Raw genomic sequence first — 19,617 nt, forward strand, 5'->3', positions numbered from 1 at the left:
GATCAGGGTGGGCTCCCAGGTGGAAGTGACTTTCAATTTATTAGGAATCTCTAGGCTATCTCCCTTTCATCGCTACCTAGGCGGGAAGACATTTTTAATTGAGTCTGCTGACTCAGTCCTGTATTCATGGCAACTTCCCTTCATTTCTTTCCTGACACGTCCAACAGCAAACATGGGCTACCCACAAGCTTTACGCCAAGCGTTACAGGAGATATGAATTTGAACTTGACTTAAGTCTCGAATTCAAGGAGCTTAGAGTTCATAAACGCGTGATCTCTGTTTAACCGATGGGGTGGAGTGACGTTTAAGAGTAAAAGTCAAGTCCAGAGGGGCAGCGCGTGGAGGGAGCACACTCATCTCCGGTCAGCTGCTGATCGAGCTGTCTGCCATGCCTGCTCTGTAAGGCTCCCCACCCCTACCAACCACCCCAACTCTCCTCACTGCAGCCAGGCCTCTACCGCCGGGGGATACGATCCCCTCCCCTGGACGTCTCTCCATCTAATTCTCAGCTCTCCCTGCTGCCTGCCCTCGGGCTCCCTCTCCCACTCCCACCCCTGGCCTCCAACCACGACTGCCCTCCCTTTTTTGAGATAACATCTACCCAACCCTGATGCCCTTCTGAGCGACACCCTATTTTTTCTTTTTCTGCCAAATGTGTAGAAAGAGCCGTGTCCGCCTATTGCCTCTGTTTCCTCCCCGCCCACTCCCTCCTGGCTGCAGCTTGGCCGCTGTTCCTGCTCCGCTGAAAATGCGTTCTTGCAGGTCACGGATGTGCTGCCCACGGCCGCAGCTTCCCCTCAGGCCTCCCAGTCAACTCCTACCTGCACCTCCCCACTTTCACCTTCCCCAGCTTCCCCGCTGGCCATTCCCACTGCAAATCCCACACCTGTGATGAAAACCCACGTTTCCCAAGAAAATTCTACTTTGGGAAAATGTATATTTATACCATGTTCTGTTATTACCAATCAAAAGTCACTTTGTTGGCAAGGGAAGAGAAATGTATAATGTATGGCTCATTTTTCCAAGTCTTCATATTTATATTACATTTAAATTCAAATTTTCTAATTTGCTTTTACTTTTAAATATTTAATGTTTATTACACATGAATCTACAAGATGCTGAGCAACAAGCAGTTTGTGAGAACAAGCAATATGTGCTCAGCATTTTCAGTTTATAAAGCACTATCATATGCCTATTCCATTTGATCTTTAAAACCACCCTATGAAGTGTATATTATTATTGTCCTCGTTCTCAAATGCATAAAAGAGATTAAGTGACTGCCCTAAGATTACACAGCTAATTTAGAGTCAAGATTTGAACTCAAGGCTTCTAACCTCAAATGTGGCATTCTTTTCATGATATCATGCAAAACGAAACCTTTCTTCTGGTCAGATTTTGCTATCATTAAAAGAGAGAATCCCCTGGTGGTCCAGGGGTTAGGGCTCTGTGCTTTCACTGCCAAGGGCATGGGTTCAATCCCTGGTCAGGGAACTAATATCCCCAAAGCCATGTGGTACAGCCAAAAATAAAGCAATGAATAAAAGGTGAAATAAAATAAGAGAAAACTCCCATATTTTTGTACCTTCAGTGTCAGGAAACCACAGCCTTGGGCCAAATCCAACACGCCACCCTTTTCCTAAGGGTTATTGGAGTGCAGCCACCACATGCACTTACGTCTTCTCCGCGGCCGCTTTCATGCCCCAGTGGCAGAGTGTCCGCAACAGAGGCATATGGCCTGCAAAGCATGAAACCTTACTCCCTGACCCTCTGGGGCTTCCCAGGTGGTGCTCGTGGTAAAGAACCTGCCTGCCAGGAGGCGGGTTCCATCCCTGGGTTGGGAAGATTCCCCTGGAGGAAGGCACGGCAACCCACTCTAGTATTCTTGCCTGGAGAATCCCATGGACAGAGGAGCCTAGTGGGCTACAGTCCACGGGGTCACACAGAATCAAACACAACTGAAGCGGTTTAGCATGCACGCATCTGACCCTTTACAGAAAACTTGGCAAACCCTTCTCCTATAGCAATGATCCTCAATTCTGATTGCATATAAGATTCAGCTGGAAAGTTACTTTAAAAAAAAAAACCAAACTACCTACCAGAGTGATGTCTGGCCCACCCCAGATGAACAAAATCAGAATCTCCGAGGTTGAGACTAAAGCAGTATTTTTATCAATGGTTTTTAAAAGATGATGGCAATATGCAGCCAAGGTCAAAAACTACTGTTCCCTGGTATCAAACTGATTCAGGAAGCACTCATTTTCAGAAAAGGTGCTAGAGAGTAAGGACAGAGAAGAACCACCACTACTACCACACACATACAAACAGAAACGAAACCTGCTGACATCTTTCCATCCGTGGTTCATCAATCAACGATATCAGTGAGGTCATCCTACAGCAGATGCTGCTCTTATTGATAGTTAGCATAGGGAACTACGAAAATCTAAAGGCATAACCTATGACATTATTTTTCTGCCCCTTAATAGTTCAGTTTATTTAAAAATTTTTTTACTATAGATTTGACAGGAAGCTTAATACATTAAGCTAAAATTGCCTCATACCCCTTAGGGTATCTTTTATATATCATTTTAAATAATGAAAATTAGTTATTAGGATATTTTAATTATCAAAGCATTAAATCTTTACTATAGAAAAGCTTAAAAATACAGATAAGCAAAATCGAGATATCACCCATAATCTAACCACCAAAACAGGAGTACTGTACAGAGAGACTGAGGGATCATACAGCAGCCTCTGCTTCATAACCTATTTCACTTATTAAAACACTCCTTTCAATCAATCATTACAAAAAAACATCTACTGTAGCCTGCCAATAGTTATGGCACACGCATTTATGGACCACTGCCTTCGTGCCAGACAGGCAGAAGGTTATGGCAGTTACCTGCATGCTAAATGATTCCATATCCACCAGACAGCAGTGATTTAGCAGCTGGACAACACCAAGCTGGTGTTGGTAAGGACAAAGGAATGCTGCTGCTGCTGCTGCTGCTGCTGCTGCTGCTGGCAGGAGTGGGGGGGGCTTCTCTCCCCTCCTGGTCCAGCCATGTGCACCGTGCGGCTCTGGCCCCACACCCAGGTGAGGTCCTACAGACACGCATGTAGACATGCGTACACGTCAGTGCACTGAAGCTCTGTCTAAGGTGGCCAAAGGACTTCCCAGTGGCATGGTGGATAGGAATCTGCCTGCCAGTGCCAGGGACCCGGGTTCAATCCCTGGCTGGGGAAGACCCTGTGTGCCACGGAGCAAGCCCATCTGCCGCAACTACTGAGCCCCTGCTCTGGAGACCAGGAGCTGCAACTCCTGAAGCCTGAGCACCCAGAGCCTGTGCTCAGGAACAAGAGAAGCCATCACCGTGAGAAGCCTTCCATCGAAACTGGAGAGCAGCCCCCGCGCCATGCAGCTAGAGAAGGCCCAGGCAAAGCAACAAGGACCCAGCACAGTCAAAAGAAAGAAAGCAAAGAAAGTGGCAAAACCGGGAAACGTTTGAGCCATGTGGTCTGACATTTGTGCAGATAAAGACTGGTCAAGTAGCAGCAGTTTCCTACGATACAAGCTAAGCCTCTGAATGTTTATTGGCATTGCATGTATGTGCCAACACAGATACACTTTTTTAAATGTATGAAATGGTAAAAGTGATAAAGAGAAAACACACAGAGGAGAGAGAGGGACCAAGAGCGGTATCCCCGTCACCTGAGCTCCCTTCCTCCCAGGACACACCCTGGACCCCACTATTACCAATGACTGCCTACCTCCAAACGGCAACTTCGAGTCCCTGCTTTCTAACCACCCTTCCTTCTCACATCTCTAGTTCCCCAGCGCTATTCTCTGGGGCTGTGATCCTTCAAACTCGGCCACTTTCCCACCATCCCGCAAACTCCTGACCCTATCCTGACTCTCTGGCCATCCGTTCTGCCCCGCCCTGCCTCGCCCCACCGGCCCTTGCCTTCCTCTTTCCACTGTGGTTGATCCCTGACTGTGGGCCATTTCCTGGTTTAGTGCTTCCAGCATTCCTACTACGTATTCCTAATCATCAACCACCAGCCTCCCCCACGAAACTACTGCAGTCTACTTCCACTCAGACCTTCCTTGCCCTCTTTCTACTCAGCAGATAACCCTGATTCTTCGCTGAGGAGAGACAAGCAATCAAAAGGAACACCCACCCCCTGCCACCACATCAGTCAACCTCCCTGTACCCGTGTGCACCCCTCTACACAGAAGACCCGTCCTTGCTCCAGACAACCCCTCTTAACCTTCTCAAGGTCTTTCATACTAAACGATCTCCTCTTTTTCCTGCATCCCCATTGGATGGGCATACAAATGAGCTCTAATATTTACTATCTAAATACTTAAAGACAGGTAACAGCTTTGACCTTACAACCCCCTCCTGCTCCCACCCCGCTTCCTATCCTTCTTTATTACAAAAATCCTTGAAAAACTTGTCTGTACTCACTGTCCTCTTCCTCTAATTCATTCAACAAATGATTATTAAGTGCCTACTCTGCTAGAAAATGTCTTTCGTGCCATGAACAAGGTACCCAAAGTCTCTCCCCTCCTGGGGCTGATCTCTTTTTTTCTTTTTTTTAACTGAAGAATAATTGCTTTACAGAATTGTGTTGGTTTCTGCCAAACATCAACATGAATGAGCCATGGGTAAACATAAGCCCCCTCCTTCTGAACCTCCCTCCGCATCCCACTCCTCTAGGTGGTTCCAGAGTTTGAGTTCCCTGAGTCATACAGCAAATTCCCATCGGCTATCTATTTTACATACGGTCATGTACACTTTCATGCTTCTCTCGCCATACATCCCACCCTCTCCTTCCTCTCCCCTCTGCCCACCTCCCCGTGTCCCTCAGTCTGTTCTGTGTCTCCACTGCTGCCCTGAAAATAATTTCAGAAGTATCATCTTTCTAGATCCCATATACATGTGCAAGTATATAATGTTTTTCTCTTTCTGACTTACTTCACTCTGTATAATAGGCTCTAGGTTTCCACCTATGATTTATTAATTTGGGTGCACCAGGTCTTAGCTGCAGCACACAGGATCTTTGATTTTCCTTGCAGCATGAGAAGTCTTATTTGGAACACGTGGGATTAGTTCCCTGACCAGAGACTGAACCCGGGCCCCCTGCACTAGGAGTGTGGAGTCTTAGCCCCTGGGACTGATCGTATTTAGGAAAGAGAGATAATCAGTTAAAATCAATGAGAAATGTGCATGGTGAGTTCAACGGTATTAAGCAGACATACTAAGTCAGAGAGGTGACTTATCAAACTACAAACAACTAACAGACAAATGTCATCAACTAACTGTCTCAAAAATATCTTTGAACGACCGTTTGTCGCAGTCAGGGTCAGAACAAGGGCTGCTTATTCTGTTTGGTCATCATCTCCCCTAGGTCTCTTCTAAACGTGTTTAGATCAGATCTCCCCGCTTTAATTTTCCCATGACTTTGACTTGTAATATAGACCAGGCCAGCTGTTCTGTAGACAAAGAGTAAAACTGCTTCCTTATTGTAAGCATTTAACTTGATCTTCTTTCCCCACCCCCGTTTCCTTTAGACTAGAAGTTAGCCCCGGAGCTTTCACATATAGGCTATTATGTACATTTTTGGCTAGAATGCTTTACAGATAGTGTGAGATCTTCCTCACTAATATGACATCACTTTAGGAGACTTACACCTGGTTGTCTCACTTTAAGCGACGCTAAATTAATCGACAAATTCAGACAGTAACAGCCTGATCCTTTCATTATAAAACTGCCCATCAATATTTTATCTAATGAACTTACCATGCTCTGATAACCACCGTCTGAAACAGGTATTATGGTTTGCAAAATGATGATTTTCAATCGTTTCTTCTGCATTTATGAGCGAGAGCTCCTCTGTAAAGAACTTTCTCTCATTCACTAGGGTTATTCATTTGCCCTGAAATGGCACTGGTGTTGGAAAAGCAAAATAAACACTTAACCTTTTCCTTTAAACACCAAGTTTTATATTACTGAACTATTTCTTGCTGTCTTCAATGTGTCCAGTGAGTTTATGTATTATTTCTTTAGGTATCACTACAAATCATTGCTTTTTATCACTAGTAAGTTTTAATCAAAGGTAGTCATTAGTATTTTTGAAACATGAATTGTCCCATTTTTGGCCCACAGGACCCTCTTTTTGCTTGTTCTTATGTCATTTTTTTTTTTTTTTTACTTTACAATACTGTATTGGTTTTGCCATACATCAACATGAATTCGCCGCGGCTGTACACGTTCCCAATCCTGAACCCCCCTCCCATCTCCCTCCCCATACCATCTCTCTGGGTCATCCCAGTGCACCAGCCCCAAGCATCCTGTATCCTGCATCAAACCTAGACTGGCGATTCGTTTCTTATATTATACCTGTTTCAATGCCATTCTCCCAAATCATCCCACCTTCTCCCTCTCTTTTTATTTGGAAACTTTTAAACATGTATCAGTTCAGTTCAGTTGCTCAGTTGCGTCTGACTCAATGCGACCCCATGAACTGCAGCACTCCAGGCCTCCCTGTCCATCACCATCTCCCAGAGTTCACTCAAACTCATGTCCATCGAGTTGGTGACGCCATCCAGCCATCTCATCCTCTGTCATCCCCTTCTCCTCCTGCCCCCAATCCCTCCCAGCATCAGAGTATTTTCCAATGAGTCAACTCTTCGCATGAGGTGGCCAAAGTATTGGAGTTTCAGCTTTAGCATCAGACCTTCCAAAGAATATCCAGGACTGATCTCCTTTAGAATGGACTGGTTGAATCTCCTTGCAGTCCAAGGGACTCTCAAGAGTCTTCTCCAACACCACAGTTCAAAAGCATCAATTCTTTGGTGCTCAGCTTTCTTCACAGTCCAACTCTCACATCCATACATGACCACTGGAAAAACCATAGCCTTGACTAGACGGACCTTTGTTGGCAAAGTAATGTCTCTGCTTTTGAATATGCTATCTAGGTTGATCATAACTTTCCTTCCAAGGAGTAAGCGTCTTTTAATTTCATGGCTGCAATCACCATCTGCAGTGATTTTGGAGCCCAAAAAAATAAAGTCTGACAGTGTTTCCACTGTTTCCCCATCTATTTCCCATGAAGTGACGGGACCAGATGCCATGATCTTAGTTGTCTGAATGTTGAGCTTTAAGCCAACTTTTTAAACATGTCTAGAAAACAGTATAACAAATTCCTATATACCTGTAGCCTTAATTCAAAAGAAAAGGGAGCAAATAAGGGTACCTGTTCCCTGTTTTCGCTCCTCTGTGCTATAGCACGAGTCCCCAGGAAAGCCTTGCCCAGAAAAAAAATTCTTAACTCAGGGACACTCTGATTTCATCTATACCTCTCCATACCATTGAAGTGAAGTCATTCAGTCGTGTCCGACTCTTTGCGACCCCACAGACTGCAGCCTGCCAGGCTCCTCTGTCCATGGGATTTTCTAGGCAATAGTACTGGAGTGGATTGCCATTTCCTTCTCCAGGGGATCTTCCCAACCCAGGGCTCGAACCCGGGTCTCCTTTACCATCTGAGCCACCAGGGAAGTCCATTTCATCTATACCTCTCCTTCCCATTAGGCTGCTGCCACTACTGCTGCTAAGTCGCTTCAGTTGTGTCCGACTCTGTGCGACCCCAGAGACGGCAGCCCACTAGGCTCCCCCACCCCTGGGATTCTCCAGCCAAGAACACTGGAGAGGGTTGCCATTTCCTTCTCCAACCATTAGGCTGTTCGGAAACAAATCTCTGAAACAAATCTCATCACCTCATCACTACATCTGTAAACATTCCAGCACATAGCTCCAAGGAAAAAGTATCTCACGTCTAATTACAACTTCTCCCTTCCCTTCAATCAAACCCTAATAGCCTTTGAGAGGTTTCTAGCTTCCTGGCACATAACAGCTCCAAACCTGGAATCTAAGAAGGTTTAGTTCTTTTCAGTGGGGAATTGGTATTTAAAGTGAGCAATCTAGGATCTTATTGCCACTGGGTTGTTAAGAGCACCAAGGTCTTTCAACCAGCAGAGTTAGGAGATATGCATCTTTGAAAGGGAAAATAATCATTGTAATCATGGATTTTAATTTCTATAGAGCTACATACAGATGGTTATTTATCTTATGCTGAAAATCCTTATTCCTAACAATACTAGTTATTATATCCTACTTTAAATATATAACAGGTTCAAATAATACCAGGATTACTACAGACAACAAAATTATTGAACAAAGCTTAAGAATTCTTTGCAGTTCTTTTTATGCTTGTAATATATCCTACTGAGGATACACAGTCAAAATATCATATTCTAAGGTCAATCTGAATAATTATATTCTCTGACACCACTAATTACATCACTAGTTTGTTTCCAGTCTTATTCAATTTGAATAATTCTATTCTCTGACACCAAACTAATTATATCACTAGTTTGTTTTCAGTTTTTAGGGAGTGCTTTTTTAATAGATCATTCTGATTCTCTCAATTATGAAAACATTCATATATTTTAAAGTCAAAACAATAACACAAGGTAAATTCATAAACTGTCCCTTCAAAAAGAGGGGATACATGTAAACACAAAGCTGATGCCCTTGCTGTACAGCAGAAACTAACACAATAATAAACTCCAATAAAACAATAACACCAATAAAAATTCATTTAAAATTTTTTAAATAAATAAAATAAAATTGTGCCTCCATTTCCCTTCTATCATTTTTCCTTCCCTCCCCCAGAGGTCACCATCTTTATTCCCTTTTTATCTTTCCACTGTTTATTTTGGCAAATTTAGAGAGATATTCCATTCTCTTCCTCCCTTCTGATGCAAAAGACTGTTTGATTCTAGGTGTATTTTTATACCCGCTGACAGATTGGATGTGAAGTGTGAAAAACATGTGAGATATGAAACAAGAGTATTTCCCAGGTTTGGGGCCATTTACTGAGATGAGGAAGACTGTGGGAGGAGCAGGCTGGACACATTAAGTTTGAAACGCCTATTAGCTGCCCAAGTAGAGATAAGGACTAGGCAACTGAATAGACAAATTCAGGGTTCACAGGCAAGGTACAAGCTGGGAATACAGGTCACTGGCCATGGTTTTCTACTGCCACAATCATATCACCTGCCCTAATGACACTTATCTCCGCCTTTCCCGTTCTGGTGTCTCTCTTTTTCCTTGCCTGCTGCACTGACCAAGACCACCAGTACAAGGTTGACAGGAACAGCAACAGCCGGTATTCCTATCTTGTTCCTGATCTCAAAGGGAAAGCTATCCAAGTTGTGTCCCGAAGTATTGCATTTGTATCTGCCCGCAATGCAGGAGACCCGGGTTTGATCCCTGGGTTGGGAAGATCCCCTGGAGAAGGAAATGGCAACCCACTCCAGTACTCTTGCCTGGAGAATCCCATGGAGGGAGGAGCCTGGTGGGCTACAATCCATGGGGTCGCAAAGAGTCGGACACAACTGAGCGACTTCCCACCATCACACACCATACATTGTTAAGTCCTTAATCCATCTAGAATCCATGCAGTGTATAAGTGTATAACGTAAAGGTCCAATTTTGTTTTTCTTGTGTGGATAAAGAAACATCTCAGAACCGGTTTACTGAATAGTCCCTTCTTTCCCAACTCATCTGTAATGCCACCTGATTATACACACCAAGTTTTCATATACGTGTAGGTCTATTTCTGGCCTTTTTCTGCTTCATATGTTGACAATTAGCAATGCATCCACATCAAGGTCATCATTATTACAGGGGAAAATTTACTCTCCTGTCTCCCTTATTCTTCCTCTTCAAAAAAGGTGCATTTATTCATTTATTTATTCTGTTTCATGTACATTTTAGAATCAGTTTGTCAAGCTCTTTGAAAATCCTTTGGGTATTTTCATCACAATAGTATTGAATCTATATATCAATTTAAGGAGCATAAAACTGACTCTTCTTATCCACCTCTTTGTTGAGGTCTTCCTTAATGTCTTTCAGTAAAGCCTAATTTTCTGTATCTATGTCTTGCACAACTTTTATTCATTTCTACCTCTTTGCATTTTTTTCTCTGTATAGAAACACAATTGATTTTTGTATATTTATCTTATATTCAACCACCTTAACTGTCAATAATTCTAACATATCCAAGAGTCTTCTGAGCTTCAACTTAGACAATCATCTGCAAATAATGACTGTTTTTTCCTTTCCAATTCTCACACCTCTCACTTTTTTATTTTCTCACTTGCTCTAGCTAAGAGATTGCATAAAATGTTAAACAGAAATGATAGAGGCACTAGCGTCTTGTTCTTGATTTTAAAATACCTGTTTCCCAAGTGATAATGTTTTCTGCGTATTTTCTGTAGATACTCTTTATCAGATTTTGGAAGTTTCCTTTCACTCACAGTTTAAATGTTATTCTGTGATTTGGGCTTTTATCAAAAGTTAAATTTTAGCTTTAAGGTTCCCAGACCATGTAAATAATATGAATTTAAACTACAATTCACATGAAATCAGGCCTACTACATGTTCTTAGGGAGACTGCTTACCCTACCAGCCCCAGATCCTGGCCAAGTCAGATTAACTTTCTCAACACCACCCTGGGCCAATAAGCAAAGTTTTGTGGCTCACACTTTCACTGAGGGCCAGCCCTTCAACCATCCTGCTTTTGCAGGGATGTCGAATACCATGCCCCTCCTCACATAGGCCCCGAGTGTCAACTCCTACCCTAACATGGCTGCTATAATCCAATCCAATCCTTAGGTTTTGAAGTAGGCACAAACCCTAGGGAACTGACCAGATCCTCCTAGTTTTCAAGGTATTGCTTATTTGGGGCCCTCTTAATTTTCCTTACTTTCTTAGGAATCAGCTATGTATTTTAAAGTGGCATTTCTCAAGAGGCACATAAAAGATGTTCAACATCTCTAATTATTGGGGCTTCCTGGTGGCTCAGATGGTGAAAAAAAAAAATCCACCTTCAACGTGGGAAATCCAGGTTCGATCCCTGGGTTGGGAAGATCCCCTGGAGAAGGGAGTGGCTACCCACTCCAGTATTCTTGCTTGGAGAATTCCATGGACAGAGGAGCCTCGCAGGGCTACAGTCCACGGGGTCACAAAGAGTTGGACAAGATATCACTTCACACCAGACAGAAAGTCTAACATCAAAAAATCCACAAACAGTAAACGCTGGTGGGTATGGAGAGAAGGGAACCCTTCTACATTGTTGGTTGGAATGTAAATCGATACAGCCACCATAGAGTACAGTATGCTGCTGCTGCTGCTGCTGCTAAGACGCTTCAGTCATGTTCGACTCTGTGCGACCCCACAGACGGCAGCCCACCAGGCTCCGCCATCCCTGGGATTCTCCAGGCAAGAACACGGCAGTGGGTTGCCATTTCCTTCTCCAATGTATGAAAGTGAAAAGTGAAAGTGAAGTCGCTCAGTCGTGTCCAACTCTTAGCAACCCCATGGACTGCAGCCCACCAGGCTCCTCCATCCACGGGATTCTCCAGGCAAGAGTACTGGAGTGGGGTGCCATTGCTTTCTCCGAGAGAACAGTATGGAGGTTCCTTAAAAAACTAAGAATAGAGCTACCATGTGACCCTGCAATCCCACTCCTGGGCATATATCTGGAGAAAAGCATGATCTGAAAGGATACATGCACCCCAGTGTTCACTGCAGCTCTGTAAGCCAGACAGAGAAAGAGAAATATCATAAGACATCCCTTATATGTGTAATCTAAAAAGAAATAATACAAATGAACTAAAACAGAGACCCACAGACTTAGACAACAAACTTGTGGTTGCCAGGGTTGGGGTGGGGTGGGGACGATGGGGGAAAGGGATAATTAGGGGTTTGGGATGGATATGTACACACTGCCATATTTAAAATAGATAACCAACAAGGACCCACTGTATAGCATATGGAACTCTGCTCAGTGTTATGTGGCAGTTGAGACGGGTGGGGAGTTTGGAGGAGAATGGTACATGTATATGTGTGGCTGAGTTCTTTCGCTGTTCACCTGAAACTTCTCACAACGTTGTTTATCAATCAGCTTTGCTGCTGCTGGTGCACTCGTGTCCAACTCTGTGCGACCCTGAGGACTGCATACTGCCAGGTTCCTCTGTCCATGGGATTCTCTAAGCCAGAGTACCAGAGTGGACTGCCATGCCCTCCTCCGAGGGATCTTCCTGACCCAGGGGTGGAAACCAGGTCTGCAGCACTACAGGCAGATTCTTTACCGCTGAGCCGCCAGGGAAGCCCCAAACCAGCTGCATACGCCAATACAAAATAAAAAGTCAAAAGTGGCATTTCTTCTATTTTAGCTTCTATTTCCAAGTATTTTCTTGTGAGAGGGCTTTGAGGTTATCCAATCTATCATAATTAAGGAAACAGAGGCATCTGAAGATTTTAAATCCATTCGGCATCATGAAGGTTCCTCATATACTCAACAAGACCAGTTTCAGAAAACTGGCGAGGGGTGAATGCTAACCACTGGGCTCAAGAGTTGAGTGTGAGATCAATTTCAAAACTTACTACAAAGCTACGATATGCAAGCGCAGCACTGGCGTAAGGACAGACATACAGATCAGTGGAACAGAATGAGACTCCAGAAACAAACTGCTCCATTCATGGTCAATGGATTTGCAACAAGGGTGCCAAAATAATTCGGGGGGAAAAAAATAATCTTTTTAGCAAATGATGCTGGGGCAACTGGATATCCACATGCAAAAGAATGAAATTGACCTCGACCTCAAACTGCAGCAAGAAGAAATTTTAAAAGGATTACAGACCTAAATGTAAGAGCAAAAACTACAAAACTCTTAGAAGAATGAATACGTGTAAATCTTTGTGACCTTGGATTAGGCAATGGATTCTTAGATATGGCACCTAAAGCAACCAAAGAAAAAAATGGAAAATTGGAATGCATCAAAATTGAACGTTTGTGTTTCAAAGGATAATACAGACAAAAGAAAACACAAGTGATGGGAGAAAATATTTACAAATCATGTATCTGATAAGAGACCTGTATCCAGAATATATAAAGAACTCTTACAACTCAATAATAAAAAAGATGAACTGATTTTAAACTGGGTAAAGGATCTAAAAGATATTTCTCCAAAGAAGATATACACAAAGAGAAACACATAAAAAGATGCTCATTAGTTACTATGAAAACACAAATCAAAACCACAGTGAGATACCACTTCATATCTACTAGACAGCAAGAATCAAACAGACAGACAATAATAGTTTTGGGCCAGGAAGTGGAGAAATTGGAATTCCCACACATTGTTGGTATGAATGTGAAATGGTACAGCTGTTTTGGAAAACAGTTTGGCAGAGAGTTATCATGTGACTCAATAATTTCACTCCTAGGTTCCAAGACAACTGAAACGTACATTTACACAGAAACTTGCACACCCATGTTCAGGTTAAGATTTATCATCAAAGCCAAAAAGTGGAAACAGGTCAAATGTCCAGTGACAAATGGATAAACAAACTGTGATATATATCCATATAAATACTGTAGTCCTAAAAAGGAAAGAAGTACTGAGACATGCTATAAAATGTATGAACCCTGAACACATTACGCGAAGTGAAAGACACTATACGACTGTATTTACATAAAATATCTACAACAGGCAGATCCATAGAGACAGAAAGTAGATCAGGGGCTGCCAGGGGCTGGAGGAAGACAGGAGGCGGCAGCGCTGCTAATGATGATGAGATTCACTTGCGAGATGATGAAAATATTCCGGAATTAATGGTGATGGCTGTGCAACCTTGTGAATATATTAAAAACCACTGAATTTTATGCTTTACAAGAGTGAATTTTTTGGCATGTAATTTATATTTCAATAAAAAAAGAAATGTTAATAAAGTAAAATGCTAGCTACTATTATTGTTATGAGTAATAATTCATCTGTCATCTCTGATCTGAGACTTTCATCTTCTACCAACAACCGTGAAACTGCCGCAGGCTAGTCTGTTGTTGTGCAAGGAGGTAAAAGTCTCAGACACTCATTTCACAGTTCTCGACAAGGCAGGCACTAATGTTAAAATCAGACATTGCTTTTTAAAATCCTACTTCTTTAACTCAAGGGTTTCCTCTCCTAGGAGGCTGGTCTCTGTACGTTGGAAGAAACCACTGTGGAGAACGCTGTTGCTTTCTAGTGAAGTGGGCAAGGACCAAAGGTGCCCTATAACACAGTGTGGGTCAGCATGGCCAAGCAAGCCCCCAGGGCCCGGCCGTGAAACGGGACCCACTGCAGAGAGGAGGCAGAGCCGCTCAGCGCCTCGCCTGCCCCAGACCACTGCACCAACCACCGCAGGGCTCCTGCCTTCATCCCACTGTCAAGTAACGGGCTGTACCAGCCTGCCAAGGGGAAGGGGAGTCGATCCCAACACTCCCTTCTCCCGGATTCCAAGCATCCCCCAACACATCCATTCTGACTCAACAAGATTTAACTCACTGGGTCAAAATGAATTACTTCACTCTCTGTGCTCCAATACCATTTTTTTCTCTCTTTGTCAGATAAAAATCTAATAGGTCCATGTCTTTTTATGGTGATTTCTTTACACATCTTATCAATTACGTGGTTGAGTACTTGCAGGCAGTGGAAATGGACTCAACTCCTGGCTGACCACTCCCTGAGTCTGTGTACTTGGCTAAGGAGGACCTCGTGGAGCCTCGTCTGCCTCATCTTCAAGATGGGGATACCACCCACCATGCAGAGCTATTATGAGAATTTAATAAAACCACACTACTGAAGGATTTAGCCTGGTTCCTGGAGCATATCTGATAATTAAAATATAGTAACAGCCTAAAAGGAATAAAGTACGACTTAGCAGAGAAGACTGAGTTTAGCTAACTGGCAAGCAGGCACGAGACCAGGACATTTTTGAAAGATGTCTGACATGCAGCAGGGACTCCACAAAAGTCAGTTTCTCTCATGCTTCATCTAAGATTGAGTTTGAGCATGCTTTATTTTTCAGCATGCTGAGAGTGCCTTGGGCACATTATTTTGCATAATGTGAAAAATTTTAAATGCTCCAGAAAAAAAAAAAAAAAGCCAGGGGATGCCTCAAATCAGATTACACTTTCATTCTCTTTTCATCGGTAGTTCAAATGTACATATTACAAATTTTAAATATTTATGTTGTTTTATAATTATTTCAGGTTTGGTGGTCTGGCCTCCCCAGATAGACAGGAAGATTCCTGGGGTCAAATGTGGCTGTTTATATTCTACTCTCTGAACACACAGCTAACTGACTGAACTGGTTCATTTCAAAGTGAAATGAGCATAGTTTTTTTGACTGAGACCCCACGGCTCCTTATGATCAAAGGATTGGCATAAGGCCCCTCATAAGGCCCCCTTCCCAAAGGGAAGCGGCCTTACTGCAGCCCTCCATTCCAAGCGATGAGGAGGGTGGCCACCCACCAAGGTCCACACGGATGGCTGGATGGAGGATGCTTCACGCTAAAACTGGGAAAGCCCAAGGCAAACCGTGAGCTGACTATGAGTTGGTTTAGGGCATATGGGGGAAGCCAAAGAAGATGAGAGGCAACCATGCACAGAGTGAGGCATACCTCAGAGATGTCCAGCGGGAGATTGCCAATGTACACCTCTGTCTCTCTTTTCTTGAATTCTAAAATAGTGAAAAAGAAAAAAAAAGGCAGGTGTAAGGTTGGAGGAGTTAGAACATGAGATAAATGACGCATTTTTCTCAATGTTAAAACATACACACACACTCCCTTTCAAACATTACTCCTCCATGAACAAAAAATAGTTAAACAGCATTCAACGGCTCAGCAAACACTTGTCAGTATTATGGGAGTGGTTCCGAGTTATGCACTGGCCTTGGACATCACTAATTCAAGGCAGCAGCGCAATCTCTGGGGCAGGAGAGGCAGGGAGGACGGGTCATTACCACACCAGGAATCCAGCACTTTCAATGGGGTAGTAATGAAGTTTCAAAGTTAACAGTCAGCTGAAGGAGGTAAGGACGGGGATTAATGCAGGAGGGAGGTGGAAGAGAATCCAGGCAGAGGTCATAGCACATGCAAAGACATGGACACAGGAAAAGGCCCAGCTTGTTTGGGAGTTTGCATGGGGTAGGGAATAGCTAGACCAAACACTGCATGTGGGCAAGCAGAAAAAGCAGGGGCAAGAAAGGCAGGCCAGGCCAACTGCTGAAATCACTGACTGCTGCCCACAGCAGTCTCAGGGAACCCACTGGCTGTGAGAGGAGGTGAAAGGTTTAATCAGAGAGCTGATATCAACACATCTATGTTTTAGAGCGGTGTCACTTTGGAGATGGTGGAGAGTGAAATGGAAACAGGCAAGGATTAGAGTATGGGGTTAGAAGCAGCCGATGAGACAGTGACTGAGGGTCTGTGTGCACAGTGGGTGGCACGTCCACCATGTGAAAAGAAATGTGGGGGCTGATTAGAGCAAGGACAGATTAGGTGGATGCCAGGTTTCATGCTTGAACACAAACTGAGTAGATTAACTAGGATCCAGGTTACAGTCTGAGGGTCCTAGCACCAAACACCACCCCGTAGGCTAACTCACTTGGAGATTTCTGCTCCTCCAACGCGCCATTCTGCCCAGATACTTTTGCAGAGGGTCGGAAGTCACTGCTGCTCCAGGACCTGTCAAATGCAGGACTTAGCATAGCACCTCCCAAGGCCAAACTCCAACGAGAGGAGTTTGGGCATAACAAGCAGGGCCTTGCATAAGCCTCCATACTCTTCCTGACAGAGGGTTTCCCTTCCTCCTTCCAGACTCGGGTTCCAGGCCAGGAAGCCCTCCACTGGACTTTTTTAATCCTTAATAGTTAAAGCAGATTCCCCAGTGGCTCAGCAGTCAAGAATCCACCTGCAGTGCAGGAGACACAGGAGATGCGGGTTCGAGCCCTGAGTCGGGAAGATCTCCTGGTTAAAGGAAATGGCAACCCACTCCAGTATTCTTGCCTGAAAATCCCCACGGACAGAGAAGCCTGGCAGGCTACAGTCCGTGAGGCTGCAGAGTTGGGACAGGACTGAAGTGACTGAGCATAAGCAGGACTGTCAAAATCAACAGGCAAGAAATGCTGAGATTGACTCTTAAACTCTGGGCAGGACAAGGCATGTGGAGGAGGAAGAGAAGGCTGCCGGGTGGAAGGAGGCCTATTTATCAGCAAAAGGAAGCAACTTACATGCTGCAGTTTCTTTCCAACCGGATCTCCTGCAAAGCCAACCAGCCACAGTTTTAGAGGAATGCCAGATCAGTCACCGCCACATTGCCGAGTAGGTACTGTGGCAGGCAGAATAACGTCCCCACCCCCTGCAAAGTGATCCACATCCTAATCCCCAGGACCTGTTAAAGGTTCTAATGTAAGGGGAGCAGTTTTCCCACACCATCAAGTGATGCTCCGGACACCAGCTGGGTGGCCTAAAATTCAATTCAATTCTGACACTCTCTACCCAGAGATAGCATCAATTTCATAGATTAAGGGGTCAGTACCACAGGACTGCCAACCTCCCTCCCGACTCCTTCAGAGGTCGGCCACCTGCAAACCCAGGTGGTCAGCTGTGCTTCTGCCTGACCAGTTATAGCCGGAGGTTCCCACGACCTCTTCCTGGGTCCCATCAATTAGCCAGAGTGGCTTACATCTCAGAGAAACATCTTCCTTGCCAGATTACCACTTGTTTTAAAAGGATGGAACTCAGGAGCGGCAGACGGAAGAGACCCACAGGGCGAGGTATAGGGAAAGGGCTTAGGTCTCCACGCTCGCCAGGTGCACCACTGTCCCCAGATCGCCACAGCAGCAGCCCCTAACCTTTTTGGCACCAGGAGCTAGTTTCACAGAAGACAATTTTTCCATGGACGGGAGGCTGGGGGTGGTTTCAGGATGATTCAAGCACATTACACTTATTGTGCACTTAATTTCCATTATTACATCAGCTCCACCTCAGATCCTGGAAGATCTGTTCTATTGTGTTCACCAATCCAGAGCTCTCAGAGTCCATACTTTGGGGTTTGCTATGAAGGCCTCTTGGCAGAGGCATGACTGATTAGGCCTTCTTGTCTCCCCAGAGATGGGGCGCGATGGGAAGATGAGTGTAAATTCTGACCCTCTAACCAGTCAGCCCCCATCCTTAGGTTACTTGGTGTTTGCTAAGGTCACCTCAACATAACAAAAAGACACCTTCCCATCTCTCATTTAGGAAATTCCAAGGATTTTAGAAGCTCAGTGACAGAAACCAGATGAAAATCAAATACATATTTATTATGAATCGCAATATCACACCTATGAATATGTTTAATTACATGGCAAGGGGGAAATAAAGTGGCAGATGGAATTGCAGTCGCTAATCAGCTGACCCCAAAATACAGGGATTATCTGTAAGGGCCTAATGTAATCATAGGAATCCTTAAAAGTGGAATAGGGAAGCAGAGAAGACAGTCAGATAAACAGACATGACAAAAAAAGCAAGACTAAAGCAATGCAATATGAGAACCGAGCTACTGCTGCTGGCTATGAAGGCACAGGAAGAGGGGCCGTGAACCGGAGAAAACAGGTGGCCTCTAGGAGCTGAAAAAGGCAAGAAAACAGATTCTCCTCAGACGCTTCCAGAAAGAATACAGCCCTCCTGACACCTTGATTTTAGCCCAGTGACACATGTGTCAGGCTTCTGACAAACAGAATTGTACGTTGTGTTGTTCAACCCACTGAACAATGGTGCTCTGTTATGACAGCAAATAGAAAATACAGGCACTAGGAGCAACTTTAAAATCACAGCTGCCTCCGCACAGTGGTCACCTGTGGAGTTAGACAGAGGCAGCTCTGAGTGCAGCCCAGCGACCTTGGGCATGTCTTCCCTGTCAAATGGGATCACAACACCTATGCCAGCACATGAAAAGATGCTCCACCTCACTAATTACTAGAGAAATGCAAATCAAAACGACAATAAGGTGCCATCTCACACCAGTCAGAATGGCCAACATCAAAAAGTCTACAAATAACCACAGGACTTCCCTGGTGGTCCAGTGGTGAAGAATCCACCTGCCAATGCAGGGGACACAGGTTTGATCCCTGGTCCAGGAAGATCCCACACGCCGTGGAGCAACTAAGCCTGTGTGCTACAACCAGGGAAGCCGCTGCAATGAGAAGCCCAGGCGCCACAACTGGAGACCAGCCCCCATTCGCTGCAACTAGAAAAAGTCTACCACGCCCAGCAACGAAGACCCAGTGCAGTCAAAAATGAATAAATAGAAATTTAAAAGTCTACAAATAACAAATGCTGGAGAGGATGTGGTGAAAAGGAAACCCTCCTTCACTGGTGGGAATGTATGTTGGTACAGACACTGTGGAAAATATGGAGGTTCATCAGAAAACTAAAAAATATAATTACCATATGATCCAGAAATCCTACTCCAGGGCATATATCTAGACAAAACTATAATTCAAAAAGATACAGGCACCCTTATGTTCATAGCAGCACTATTCACAACAGCCAAGACGTGGAAACATCCTAAGTTTCATAGACAGATGAACAGATAGAAACGGTGTGGTACATATATACACTGGAGTACTACTTGGTCATTAAAAAGAGTGAAATAATGCCATCTACAGCAACATGGAT

General features: G+C 44.2%; 1 protein-coding gene across 1 annotated transcript in view; it reads right to left on the reverse strand.

Annotated features, from left to right (window-relative positions):
• TDRD10 (tudor domain containing 10) overlaps positions 1-16,664 on the reverse strand; it is a 47,129-nt gene extending 30,465 nt beyond the window's left edge. Inside the window, exons 1-2 of the mRNA XM_068994166.1 lie at positions 16,562-16,664; positions 15,577-15,635 (exon numbers count right to left, since the gene is read on the reverse strand). Of these exons, the coding sequence (XP_068850267.1) occupies positions 15,577-15,635; positions 16,562-16,664 (162 nt within the window). The remainder of the gene's footprint in view (positions 1-15,576; positions 15,636-16,561) is intronic.
• Positions 16,665-19,617: the final 2,953 nt, after the last annotated feature.

This window comes from Capricornis sumatraensis, chromosome 2 (genome assembly GCF_032405125.1).
Source record: "Capricornis sumatraensis isolate serow.1 chromosome 2, serow.2, whole genome shotgun sequence".
Taxonomy (NCBI): Eukaryota; Metazoa; Chordata; class Mammalia; order Artiodactyla; family Bovidae; genus Capricornis; species Capricornis sumatraensis.